The sequence below is a fragment of the Teleopsis dalmanni genome, chromosome 1, assembly GCF_002237135.1.
Source record: "Teleopsis dalmanni isolate 2A chromosome 1, ASM223713v2, whole genome shotgun sequence".
Lineage (NCBI taxonomy): Eukaryota > Metazoa > Arthropoda > Insecta > Diptera > Diopsidae > Teleopsis > Teleopsis dalmanni.
In genome coordinates this window covers 152,696,140-152,711,257 of record NC_051846.1, presented here as the reverse complement: position 1 = coordinate 152,711,257, position 15,118 = coordinate 152,696,140, and the positions used below count along the sequence as shown (strand labels likewise).

The window sequence follows — 15,118 nt, the reverse complement described above, 5'->3', positions numbered from 1 at the left end:
TATATAATATATGTATATAATATATGTACATACACAAATGTTTTTACTATTATATGCACATTGTCGCAACCAATAGGGGCGTTTGTGTAGGTGGTCTCTCCATGAATGTGTTACTGAAGTAATATTTGGAACTTTGCTCCCACTTACTGGATTGCGTCCAATTTACATATATCTTATATTATTAATGAAAAATATCTACATACATATATTCGGAACAATTTCGATTTCACGATCACGCTATTTTGTAAAGGATTTTAGTGGAATCTGCTTCTTTGAACAACTTTATTCTCCACATTATATGTCGATATAGAGTACTTTTTGATATTCTGGATTATTAACACAAGCTACACATGCCATTTAGAGATAACTACTTTATGCACTTTTTTCATTAATTACACAAAAAATTGGTAACAACAGATGCCAATAGATGGCACCTCAGCTTGTCGCTAGTGTCTTTTATATAATAATTTTCAACTTTAATATGTGATATCCCGAAGACTAAGCAATATTGTCATATGGCGAAAAGAAAAAAGTTACTATAAAATAGCTGTGTTTATTAAAAGCCGTTAATTATTCAGAGACGTTCGCTTTAACTTGCCCATATTTTGAATTGTCATATACAGACTCTATTGAAAAGTTATAAAAAATAAATAATCACATAAGAATCTTTTAATGAATAATGTTATTACTACAATTACAAAATAACTTTTTATTGATTCAAAAACCTGATGGGTTTGTGGATTTATGCACCATAATCGATGGATTACGTTAGGTTGGAATGGTGACTTTGTCTTCGAAGCCAACTTTAGCTCAAATAATAGTCCGTTGTGATAATATAGATTACCGTTGCTCATACGGTAATCTATATTAGTCAGATCGGAAGGAGTCCCAAAGGGATTATAAGGCGTAACTCTCCCATTCAAGTGAAAGTGAACCTACCCGACAAGTTTATACATTTGATCAAGTCTCTAATTTTGCAGTATAACAGCTTTGCCAAGTGGGCAACAATGACTGATGGACTACAGTTTCTTCTTCGACAGCAGAGTAACAATCCCGATAAAAGTCTTTAGAGGGTAGACCCAGTCTATCATGTCTTCATTCTACGTAGTGATCTGTTAGCACTAATGCCGTATTACTGAGCATATTACGTTTAAGTTGAAATTTACTGGTACGTATTTTGTCTATTTTTGACCAGGTTGATCTTGATATCTGACAGGAATTTTTATCTGCCTTAATTATAGTGAGTTATTTTTTTTAATTGATCGCTTGGGCACATAATTAGTATATAAAGTTTAGATTTGTCATTGGAATTAGAATAGATCTAATAATAAACGAGTAGCCCCTTGAAGGTACATAGTATATTCCCACTAAGGCAATACTTTTAATTATTACTGACCTGAATTTTGAAACACCTTAGGCTTTTTGTAGGCCCCTAGACTTTTTGATGGCTCCTGTTTTTAGTTACGGTATATTATTTAATTTGATATGGTTAATTTTTATCCTTAATATATTTCTGTTCTGTTTGTTAAAAATTCTTCAGAATATATAAACTTTAACTGTTCGTTATATACCTAAAGACTTTATCTTTTTTCTAGTATAGGATATGATCTCAAAAGATCCTTTAATATAAAAAATATAATAATTTCACATAATTTCTCTCCATGCCTTAGTCTTTCGGTAACTACACTACATATTCTCTACAAAACTGTTATATCTTGCATATCAACAGCTTAGCATATATGCATATGTAATGCAGCCATATCGCCCTTGCGATCCCCAACAACTAGAAGATGTATTGGCACACATATGGAGCGACCCAAATTCTTAAATTTAATTTCAATTCATGTGCTTTTCATATCAATTCATACACGATTATATGCATAGTAATATATACAAACTTATACCCACACATACATACGTATAATATTTGTGTTTAAAATATGTAACTTTTATTTGTTTAACGCATAAAGTAAATAAGTAAAGTAAAGTTACACAAATAAAAGCCTATATATGCAGATATGTATATAAAAAAAATTAAATAAATAAATATAGAAGTATGTATAAATGTATGTGTGTATGAATATATGTCAATTTGTATACAAAATCTACCAATGTTCTGTATAATCCATACTTTGTTTGTTGTTATTGTTATTGTTTGGAGTTGCTTCTTGTTTTAGTTGTTTTCGTATTTTGACGATCCCTTCTTTGTGCTCTGTTTTCTTTCTTCACTTGCTTGCTTGTTGGCAGACATTAAAATGTGTTTTGTTGTCATTGTTGTTGTCTACGTTTCTCTGTCGCTGATGTGTGTTGTTGTTGTTATGCTGTTTTGTTGTTGTTGTTGCGGTGTTATGTTGTTTTGTATATTCCATGCAAGCAAGAAACGTTTATATTTCTCCTCTGACTTGAATTCCAGTTTAATTTGTTTTCAAACGTGAAAGCGAACAGTTGTGCGTTTAAATTGAAATGAACAAAGCGAAAATTTACTAACAATTTTTTTGAAGTGTATTTTATTTAATTATTTTCAATAAATATCTTATATGAAAATAATTGTGATTTTTAACTTGAACTTTTTTAAAAATATAAATTTTACATTTAATGCAAAGTATTTGCAGGAGGAAAATTATTAAATGATTGAACATTTAAAACGATAATATTTTGTGAACTTAGTGTCTTTAGTTAATTTATAAAAATTTACTGCCTAAAAATTTTATAACAAAAATTAAATTTCAAAAATGTCTTTCACAATTGTAAGTCGCAATTTATTGCGTACTTCAAAAGAAATTTTGGAGCGCGGAGTTAATGTGGGCGCAGTAACGGTTTTGAATGGATCTGTGGATATTGAACACCAGGTAAGTGAAATGGAAAAATCATTTATTCAAAAGGATGTTTTCAAAAAGCAAATTATTTTTTATGAGCTTAAAAATAATGAAAATGGCATACACAAATTTGGTTTTAAAATTGAAATAAATAAATAAAAATAAAATAATAAGAAAAATAAAAAAAATATATAAAAAAATAATTAAATCAATTAAACATAAAGCTGTAGATAATTTGAAAAATATACATAAAAATAGAATAAGTAAATTAAAATGAATTATTTTAAATATATATAAAAATTAAAAAAAACTTGAAAATAGAATAAGTAAATAAAGATGAATTTTTTTAAAAATATGTAAGAAATAAAAAAAACTTGAAAATAGAATAAGTAAATTAAAATGTATTTTTTAAAAATATATAACAAATAAAAAAAATTAATTAAATATTTTTATATCACTAAATTTTAAAAATTAAAAAATAATTTAATTGTTTAATAACTAAAATATTTATTATAAAATTAGAAATTTTAAGATTAAACGAAAACAAAATCATATAACAGTAACTTTTTTTAAGATCACAATTTCGATTTCAAGAAACTTAATAATATCAGTTAATATGGACCCTCTTAAACATCGCCTCTTCACCTTTAGAACTATTATGCTGAAAATAGGTATTAAATTGCTTAAAAAATGTTTCAGTTGAACTTCTTATTACGATTTGTATTTATATTAGTATTTCTTATAACGATTACTTAGTGATTTTATTTAACGCAAATGTGCTTTACTTATAAAAAAGTGCTTGAACAATCAAATTCTAAAAAATTTTTAACAACCAATGTTTGGTCGCTGTACCTTCTGTCTATGTTAATAAAAAACAAAGTCTTTAAAATAATTTCTATTTATTCTGAATAATACTTTCATAGCCAAATATATTTAATGGTAAATAAATAAATAATGACGTTAAGTGAACATAATTATTAAATTAAGTTCAATTGTTCTTTATGCTTCGCGCAAACTATAACTGCAAAGAACAAGCACAATGGCATCCACAGTTCCACAAAATTCATGTGCAGCTTTTGCAGCTGCATCCACAATTGTTGTATGTTTTTACACACAACATACAACCATATTTAGTTATGGAATGTATTTATCATCTGCGCCTGATATACACTTCAGTTACTTCACTTCAAAGGACGATTAGTGGAAAACGTTGCGTTATAGAAGGCAATTTATTGGTATAAAATATTCGCAAGATAAAAATGTTTTATATACAATATTAGAGGTTCTACAAAAAATTTAGCTTTAAACCATTATAATATTTTGAAGTTCTTTATATGAAAACACATATTAGAGCACAAAATTAAAGGATGTTTATTGAACTGAAAACATATGGTTTGAGCTTATTTAATGAAATGTTTCTAATATATTGTTTTTGGGTTAATATTTTTTTTCGTAAAATCGTTTTCCAGTAGCTTGAAAAATAGTTAAATATATCACTGCCATTCTCTTATACGATGTTAAATACTAAAGTATCATTTTCTGTATTTATTCCTAATAAGTCGAAAACATCCTGTATATATATTTTCATGCACATTTTAATATATTTTAATATTAAACAATTCGCACGTTCATTCAACAGTTAAAATCGGCAAAGTCACGATCGACGAGAAGTTCATACTTCCATAAATATTTCCCAAAATGGGTTTGCGATTTCATTTACATTCACACTGTGTCCGATGTGTTAAAATCATAAATTTTTAATTATCTTCAATAAGATTTTGAATATATTTTTTGAATATTTATTTTTAACATATTTACTACTTTCAACTTAACACAGTAGATGGCAGGAAAGTAGGATTCTGCGCAGTGTCCTTTTAGACCAGTTAGTAAATAAATATCTCAATTTAACAGTTAGTGTATTTAGATTATTTTTGGTTCAAAATTTAGTGCATATTTGGATAAATATTTATATAGTACAATGTTGTGAGAAATATAATATAAATGTAAAATTTTTTTATTTGTTGCTCTTGGATAAACACATAAATTGTAGCAATAGTTTTTTTTAAATATAATTAATTAGTTTAATTCTGTTCTTTTTTTTTTAAATTATTTTTTTTATAAATTTTAGTTGTTGGTTTTTAATAATTTTTAAATCTTAATTCATATAGTTAGTTAGTCGTGGTGAAGTGAATACCGATTCCTCCCCAATTAGCTAAGAAAGCCGTATATTCATATTTAATTCTTATAATTAATATATATATTAATTAATAATTAATATTTATATTTCTTACAAATGCGTTTATTAAAAATTAACGTACAAACAAGAAAAAAAATTATATTAATAGAAAATAAAATTAAAATAAATTTAATAAAATTATAATATTATAAAAATAATACAATATAATTAAAAAAAAATATTTATTTAATAAAACAGAAACTTGAAATTGTTAAAAAAAGTTATAAGTAATAATTATATTAAATATAAATAACAAAAATATAAAGCAAATTAAATAAACTCATAAAAAAAATCCATAAAAAGTTTTATAAATAGTAATCGTAATAATTGTTATTATTTATCATTGATACAAATATTAAGGACATAAATATATTTCTTTAAAATGTAATATTATTTCACACTTAGTATATAAAATATTATATTAAATAAATAAAATTAAAACAAAATAAATATAAAATTAAATATTTAATAAAATAGAACAGTAACAAAAGTAACAAAAATATAAGGTAAATTTTTATAAAAAAAATGAAAAAAAATCCATAAAAAATATTATAAATAGCTATAAATAATAATGAGTAATAATTATAATTATTTATAATTTATAAAAATATAGGGATAAGGCTATGAGGCAAATCCGTATCATTAAGTTGCAATCTTTTAATATAACAAATAAACTGTTAATTTATAAAAAAAAATGAGTACATTGATAAATATATAAAAAATAAAATTATTTTATAAAATCCTAATTTATTATTAATTTTTTTGAAATCTAGTAGTGTTTAATTGTTTAACTTCTTCTTCCCTGCACAAGACTAATGTGCTTTGAAAACGAGGTCTTCACTTGGTAAACAACTTGTTGTTCAAAGATCGTCTTATAGCTTTAAGGTATTGTTGGACCTTAATTTTGTTTCTAACATTGACCTGTTGAATTCATTTTTTTTATTTTTTTTTATTATTTTTGTTTAGTACAAAACACTGCAATAAATTATCCGCTACTCTGCCATGCTTTCATTTTCTTATATAATTTTGCTGGCTACTTAAGTATTCTTCCAAGTTTATTAAAAAGAATAAACACTTTTAAATATTTACTTTATAAACTGAGAAAATGAAAACTTGTTTACTTCGCTACACTTAATTTAAATATATTTGCTATTCCAAATTAATAATAACAATATTTTTTAAATGTTTATTTTTTTTTCGGAAATATAAATAAATATATATGTATATATATATACACATATATATATATGTGTGTATATATATATTAGATATTTTTAATTCAGGTTAGAAGTTTTTGAATAACACGTGTGATATATATATATATTGTTTTCACACAAATTTAAAATTGAGCAAATATTATAAATTTAAAATCAAATAAATTTGAAATACATAACAGCATTATATACAGTTTTGTATTAAAATTATATAAAACATTCATTAGGTTTTTATACAATATAATTTTATTCGTCTTTAGAGTAGTTGACTTCGGCAAAGTCACGATCAGCGAGATCTTCTTGCTTCCACAAATTCGAAAAAATGAGAATGTTTTCATCCCACATGGAAATTGTGGAACGTGTTCAAATCATAATATTTAAATAATGATAATGAAAATGAATGTAATGCGGTACTGAGTCTGAGACTCTTAATTATTTTATTTGAAGCATAAATAATTGAATACATATTAAAATATTGTTATTTAATAATAAATATAACTAATAAAAATATTATATAATATTACGTATATATATATATGAAGCTACGACAACAATATAGTGATTTAATTTATTAATATGTAGTTCGCATAGTTACCTTATGTATCGATACAATATATTGGTTTAGGAAAGATAATTCATGAGATATAGAAATATAATTTATGGATAATTTTGTTAATTATAATTTCAATATCGAAAAAAGCTAAGACAATGCATTGTGTATGGTAGGTCAGGTCATTATAGTGATTATACAAATCGACTTAGGTCGGTTTTTCGGTATACATATAACACAATAAAATAAGTACACAAAAATTTTTTATAAGATATGGTGAAGTAATTTGTTGACTCATAATTTTTAAGATATGTTTGAATTATAAATTAAAATTTTAATATCAAAAAAATACTTATATAGTGCATTGTGGATACTGGGTTAGGTTATCACAGTGATTATACAATCAAATTAGGGTCTATTTTTGGTTATTGTTACAACTGAATTTAATTTACAATGTTCCCATTTAAAAGGGGTTAAAATCCGCTAGCAATTGACCTCTTATCATCTTTGAACACCTTCATAAGGTTGAGAAGAAAAACACGTTAGGACCTTCTTGAAATAAATTATAAGTCTATATCATTAAAGTCTATCATTACATATAATTATATATGGATATTTCGCTGGATATAGTCTATGATTATTTAAAATAATTACTTATTGTCAAATTAATTGGACAGAACACTTTATTAGGATGTATTAGAAAAACTTCGAAAGACTTTCTTCAATTAAATTATATGTTTTAATTATAAGATACAAATATATATGGATATGTCACTGGACATAGTCCCTGCGTGCCTTTTTGCGCTTTTCGTATAGTGAATCTAAAATAATTATTTGCTGACAAATTAAATAGACAGATTTCTTAATTTAAGATATGGAAATAGATAAAAGTTATAAAGATAAAGACGATTAAAAAAAAAGGATAAACATATTACATCGAAATCTGTACTTATTGATTATTTTCATCTTATATTTAACTACTGCGGATGATATATTGCATTTTTAAGTATTCTTATACTGTATAAATATTAATGAGAAAAGTATTTTATAGAGTTTCTGAATTTGTTGGCTGTTGTTCAAATAAACAAACTTAAAATAAATAAATTTATTTATTAATTTCGTTTATTGCTTTGATTATTAAATAAATAAATATAATTTTTAATAATTTTTGTTTTCAACTTAAAATTTTTTCTAATGGTTTTCATATTAAAAACTCTCAGTTTTAATCACAAATTAAGCTTTAAAAATTGCCATATGTTTGCTCTAATTTCTTATCAATTTTTTTTATAATTAAAAATTCAAATGTGTCAAATTTCAGAGTTTTCATAATTAAAAAATGTTTAGAAGCTCTTAAAATCTTTGCCGCAGATAATAACTTGAATTTTATTCTTTTTTGTTATTTACTTTAATAAGCTTATCAAAAACAGGTTAAAAAGGTAGACGACGGTTCGATTAATTATTCAAAATCTATGCCAAATATAATATTCAATGAATTATTAAACTAAAAAAAATATTGAAATATAAAACATTTATTTATGTTAGTATTAGTAGTATTAATGGTATGTCTTATTTATGGGATGTATTATTTTTTATTATTAGATTTTAGATAATTTTTTAACCGGCTACTTTAAGTTAACTCATATATAACTACAATACAAATTAAAATTCTTTTTTTCTATTATTTTTAAAATTAAAATTTTAAAGCTTGTATTAAAATGTCCATATATTTTAAATAGTAAAAAAAATTTGCTTGATTTCTGTCATAAAAACCTTACTGAAAATATTTGAAAGGAACAACATATCATTAGTTTATATAATAGGTTGATCTTACCTAAGTAACATAATGAACCTATAATTATTTTTTTTACCGATTTTTTGTTATAAATTTTCTGTTTACATTTTTTCTAAATTGTTATTGGTTCTCTGTCTTAAGCCTCGTTTATTTCATCTCAATTTTCTCAAAAATGTTCCAATTATGAACTTCAAATTATTTTATAATAAAAACTTGTTGATATTACGTCATATTACGTGTACTTAAGAAGAGGTCTTTTCTTAAGAAGAAAAACCAGTTAAGGTCTTTTTTCTATATTTCATGGCGTTCCTACCTATATATGTAAATAAAAAATACAAGATAAACAAAATTTGACATACATATATATACAAAAAAAAAAAATATAATGATATTGAGAAAATATTTTTTACGCACTTTTTGAACTTTTTTATATTAAGGTTCTTTTAAATTTTATAAATATTAATGAATATATTTAAATTTAACAAAAATAGAATATGAACTCTTATCTTATTATATAAAAGAAAACTAGTTTTATTTATAATAAATAATATATTTTAATGAACTTCGAAACATTTAAAAAACTGGTTTCATATATAAAAAATATTTTCAAAAAATATATATTAATTTTTTTTGTATTGCAAAATAAATCTCAAATTTACGTAAAATACAAAAAATTTATTTAAAATTGTGTATAAAAATTTAATTAAACATAAAAAGGTGTGTTTTTAACGGTTATAAAATTTTAAATGCTTGTTTATGCCTTTAGAGCTAAAAAAAAAATCCGTTTTCTATTAACTAATTATTAAAATTTTTTTTTCTTAAATAAGTTTATTAATATTAACATATTTTTGTTATTACTTTTGGAGGTTATAGAACCATTTTCTGGAGAGTTTATATAGCCTTTAAAAGGATGATAAAAAGAAAAATATATTTACTTTAACTAATAACGAAAATCATAAGAATAAATCAATTTATACATAACATTTATTTTAATTATTTAATTATATTTAAATAAAAATAAAAAAATACAGTTAATACATAAAATAGTACACTTTATACAATATACAAGTAAATTCGTATATATAAAAATTTCTGTTAAATATGATTATTTAAAAATAATATTTATTATTATATATTATTACTATAATATTAATTATTACTATATATTATTATTATAAAAATACTTATTATTAATACACAATAATATTAATTTAATTAAAATTAATAATAATAATTATTAATATCTGCTAGAAATATCAAATATATACTTGTAGGTTATGTTGGGTTTTACCGGCAATATTAAGGATTTAATTAGGTTCACTGTACTACTATATTCAACTTATGGTTTTTCAAACCATCTTAAATTTTAAGTAAAGCCTAAAATACTCTTTAAAGGAAGGTCTTAAAGGTAGCTAAGATCATCTAAGTTAGTCACCACCATGATTAATCGTCGTTACGCATATGTTGAACTGTGACAAAGCAGATGTAAGATACTTTCTTTGTCTTCCTCACAATTTCTCACTAAACGGGAAAATAAATCTTCTAGTACGACAAGACTGATTTAGTCCATTCCACTGAACAATGACCACATACGAAAATTAGTAAAACCTATTATAGGAGGCCACTGGGAGATGAGGATGACAGAAGATTTGGTTGCTGTTTCATTGTGCTTCTTTACTGAAATTCACTATATCCTTACGGGAGTCTCAGGAAGATTGCTATATAATAGCATTTTTTATATACATTTTTATTTACATTTTTTCAAAGTATATAACTTGAGTTTAATAAAAATTTTGTTGAATTAAATAAAATATAAAATAAAAATATGATAAAATTATAATTATACTTACTATAAAATGATTATACTTTCACTTAATTTTTAATATAATAACTAAAGATCATATTATCGCTATACGTTAAATAAATAATGCAATAATTATTAATAATATTTAATATATCTACTTCGGATTTGCAATGTTGAGATTTTGATTTCTACAACATTCGATTTTATATTTAAGAACACAAAAGAGCTTTGAACTTGTCGAACAGACTTAAAATACATATAATATATATATATATATATTTACATACATATATACTCATAAAATAAAATATAAAATAATTAATCGACTTGCCTTAAACTGATTTCTTTGTGTACGCCTTTCTCATTGACTCAGAAAATTAATTGCATTTTGTAAAAAGAAGCAAATAAAGAATAATATTATTTATTTACAATAAAGAATGAAGTTTAATATACTTTTTCTTATTGGTTTTTTAATATTTTGTGGTTTTATGTCATCAGCGAACTGGACATCGTCGTTCTGCCTCATCAAAATCGATAATAAAGCAATGTGAACACTCGATGGTACTAATTGAGAATAATTCCAATGCACTGATAATTGCAACACGCAAATATTCTAAGAAACATGCTTCCTCCTTAACTAAACGCCAGGAGGAAGATAGTGATAGCGATTCGGATTCTGATGATGAATTCGAACGTAACCGTAAAAATATACAACCAAAAACAAGCGAAAGGGTAAGTTTTGAATTGTTTTACAATTATATTTATTTTTTATTATTTTTCAATAATATTTATTTATTAGTCTATATAAGTAGATATATGTAGTACCGACAATTCTATTTAAATTTGCATTATCTTTTGCAAAACAATTAAAAAATAATCTTTAGAAAATAATCTAGATAGCATGATTTATTTTTTTACAATTCAAAAATATATATACCTAAATGATTTATCAAATAACTATTATTATAATGATGGCCACAATGTATTGGGCATGATATAGGTCCTATATTTCGTTGTGAACCCCTTAGGGTACTTTCTTGATTTTTGCAACTAAACCAGTGTTTGAAGACTTTAAAAAATGTGTGGAAACACTTAACAGATGGACAATTGGATTGTTATAGGTAGCAGTTACAAATCAGTCAACTTTTAAATAAGAATGACCAAGAAGTCTTACTGTTTAGGAACTAATATAGTGGTACATGAACAAGAAATAAAAATTGTTTATAGAATATGTGGAGGATATAGATTCTGATTGTCGTTTGAAAATGTCTAACTAATCGATTGATGTGTTTACCTTTCCGAACTTAAAGTCTTACTTGGGGCGTACAACGAATAAAGTGTTACAACACTGCTCTGAATAATTTTCTTTCCAATAAACGCTTTAACAATTTTTGATCTACTGTAACCACATCTGCTTATTCCGCAAAGTAAAAATGTCTCAAGAAGTTGACTATCTATCTGGAGAGAATAGACCAGTAACAACGAGTAGCCAATCCTTTCTTCCATGTTCTCAACTTGATAGCTTCTACAGAAACTTCTATTAGATGTCATGTGTCAAGTTTTGTGCATATCTCAAGTAAATTTCTGCTTTCGGAGTTAAAAGGGAGTTTGGGTATTCATTTTAGATAGTATTTCGTTATTTGAAGAGAGAGAAAGGTGTTATCTGAAAGGAGAGAAAACTTTTCTTTCTGTCCATTACCTGTCCTCTACTCGAATTTGTCATAGAATTCTTGTCATAGAACATACAGTTTTTAATTGTATAGGTTTGTCAAATTTTTCAAAATTAAAAAAATGTTATCGTGTTTAAATTTTTAATTAAAAAACATTCCTATAAGCTTAGCTTAATTTAATATTCCAATCAGTTCTTAAATCTTAATTCTGTTTTTTGATAATTACGTAAATACATTAATCTTTCTACGTACAATAATATATTTTTGTATATAGCTGTATATATATGTATATATAAATTTGCAATCAGAATAAAAAAAAAAATTCTTAATCGTATATCGAATTTATTTTTTTTTTTTTGTGTTTAAAGTGGAGTACCAAAATATATTATCACCTCAGCTGGCAAAATAATTTAAAAATTTATTTTCTTGTGAGCTGAATACGAAATCTTGTAGCTTTTTAAGCGTGGTGAAAACGTGTTTCAAATTATAAAATAAATGCTGGCTTATATATATAGCATACAATGGATAATACATGACATTACATATAGTAAATATTGATAATAAATCTATACAATTAACTTTTTTCTCTTTTTTCACATTATTTTTTACATTAATTTAATAGTGTGAATAACATTCATAAGAACAAAATAATAATTGTAGTTAATATACAAAATATTAAATTATAAAAAAAACATTATTAAAAGCCAATATTCAAATTATATGTGAACTTCATAAAATAGAAAAAAAAATTTGCTTGATACTTTGATTTCTCAAAAAGTATATACATATCAGAGTAGTAGCTAAGAGGCAATGAGGCGAAGATCTTTTTTTAAATTAATTCCCAGGATATTATTTTGTTTTAAAAATTTTGAACAGAGTTCAGTTTTTTATAATAAAATAATAATTTGGTCATAGATTTTCATTTGTTCCCCTTTCTTTTACATACTCACGTACTGCAGTCCTCTTCTTCCAGTGGAGCATATTGCGTTCTACGAATAACCTATCTTATTCAGTTTGCCTTCAATAGTTCTTCGTCAAATTTTGGTGAGGGCACTAGAACTAACGCTTGTTTCGCAATATAGATGTTATTTTTGCGGAGAGTATGCAATATCTACTTCCATTTCTTTTACTTCCGTTTTTTAACTTCAGTACTCGCACATACTTGATCTGTTTGCTTACAAAGTCACACAGAATATGCTTAACTATTTCTACTGTGTTTTTACAACTTTTTCAATGAGTATTAAAAAGCATATTCATGGGTTCTTATATATTAGCAATAAGAGAGAACTACAGTAAGCCTTGTAGAGCTCACGTGAACCATTATATTTGGTTTCCAGAATGTAGTCTTGTTATATGAAGTCTGGTTCAGATATGTCAGCATTTACTTAAAATGTTTTTGAGAAGTTTAACACAAAATTACAATAATAGTTTAGGATCATTATATTCTAATCTAAATTGCTTATTAATAAATATTTAAGTAACGAACAGTTTCCAATTATTTAATATTTACTGTGTATTAAGTAAGGTTTGGTTATACCGGCGAGAGAGAGAGAGAGAGATCTCAAGGGATCTCCTTAGGTCTACAGGCACATTGTGTTACTGTATAATGATTCAGTGTGAATTATTTAAGTGTTACTTTTAAATATATATATATTAGGATTCTTCAGATCATTTTTTCAGATTATATTATTTATGTAAATTGTTATTATTATTTATTATTGATTCAGAGATTAGTTTCTACTTAGTTTATATTTTAAAAGTTTTTTTTATATATAACATCAGCATTTCTATATTTAATATATATTCCTATTAAATTAATTAATTAATTTAATAAATATATTAAAAATATATATAATGTGTATATATGAATATTTCTGTGTTTTCATTTTCCAATTTTTATAATACATATTTATTTAATTTAGTTTTAAAGTATTACACTGCACAATAACGTTATTAATATTAGTTATTTAATAAAAACACTTAAATTTACTAATTAAAATTATAGTAGAAGATAAAATAGAATAATAAATTAATAATTTCATTTAATTTATATTTAAAGGGTGATACTGATTTTTGGCGCCGCAAGATGCGTACATTGCACCGAATTTTGGATGTTAATCACGATGGTGTCGTATCCTTCGACGATTTTAAATTGTTAGCAAAGCGTTTCACAGACTTGGGACATTTAACTCCCGAATTATCAGCAGAATTTGAGGATGTAATGAAACAAACTTGGGAAGAACAGTTTGGTGAAATTACTCCTTATAATTTGCTGAACGCTGAACAATTTTTAACAGATATACATCATCGTCTAAATGATAAGAAAATGGCAAAACGTATTGGACGATTCTTGCCATATTTATTTAAGGTAACTATATATTACATATTTTTATTTATAAATTTAATCTAAACTATTAATTTTTATTTTTAGGCTGTCGATTATGATCATTCTGGTCATTTGGATCTCGATCAATATAAACTTTTCTTCCGCTGCTTAGGCCTCTCCGATGAAGATGCCGCCATTTCATTTGCTGTGATAGATAAAAACAGTGATGGTCAAATTTCAATGAAGGAATTTGTACATTTAGGACGTCAATTCTTTATGACTGAAGATGAAACGAAAATCTCAAAAATGTTTTGGGGTCCGCTAATTGATCATTGACTGGATTATGCTCACGAGGCGATTATTGAGTTATTGTCTCGTGGCCGTCGGTCGGATGTACAAAAAGCTGTGCGAATTATGACCTTGCTATGTGTGCAAAGTTTTCAACAAAATTTTAAAAATTTCGAAGAAGATGATACCAATTATTTAAGACTATTTTTATATATGCACTCTATTATATTATTAATAATATCGTGGAATTCATTTAAAAGTGATGATTTAAAAACATTTATCGTTTATCATATAAGAAAATTTAATAAGTTACGTAAGCAAGCAAAAAAACGAAAGCATAAAATTTTAATTTAATATTATATATTTTTCAAATGAGAAATAATAAAAAAAACTATTAAACATTAAATTGATGAATATTATTT

The 15,118-nt window shown here is 24.5% G+C and overlaps 1 protein-coding gene across 1 annotated transcript; it reads left to right on the top strand.

The window, feature by feature from the left end:
* The first annotated feature begins 2,416 nt into the window (after positions 1–2,416).
* LOC119669408 (sarcoplasmic calcium-binding protein-like) lies at positions 2,417–15,063 on the top strand. The gene is made up of 4 exons (XM_038079291.1): positions 2,417–2,849; positions 10,911–11,144; positions 14,142–14,450; positions 14,514–15,063. The coding sequence occupies exons 1-4, from the start codon at positions 2,733–2,735 to the stop codon at positions 14,742–14,744; spliced, it is 891 nt and encodes a 296-aa protein (XP_037935219.1). The 5' UTR covers positions 2,417–2,732; the 3' UTR covers positions 14,745–15,063.
* Positions 15,064–15,118: the final 55 nt, after the last annotated feature.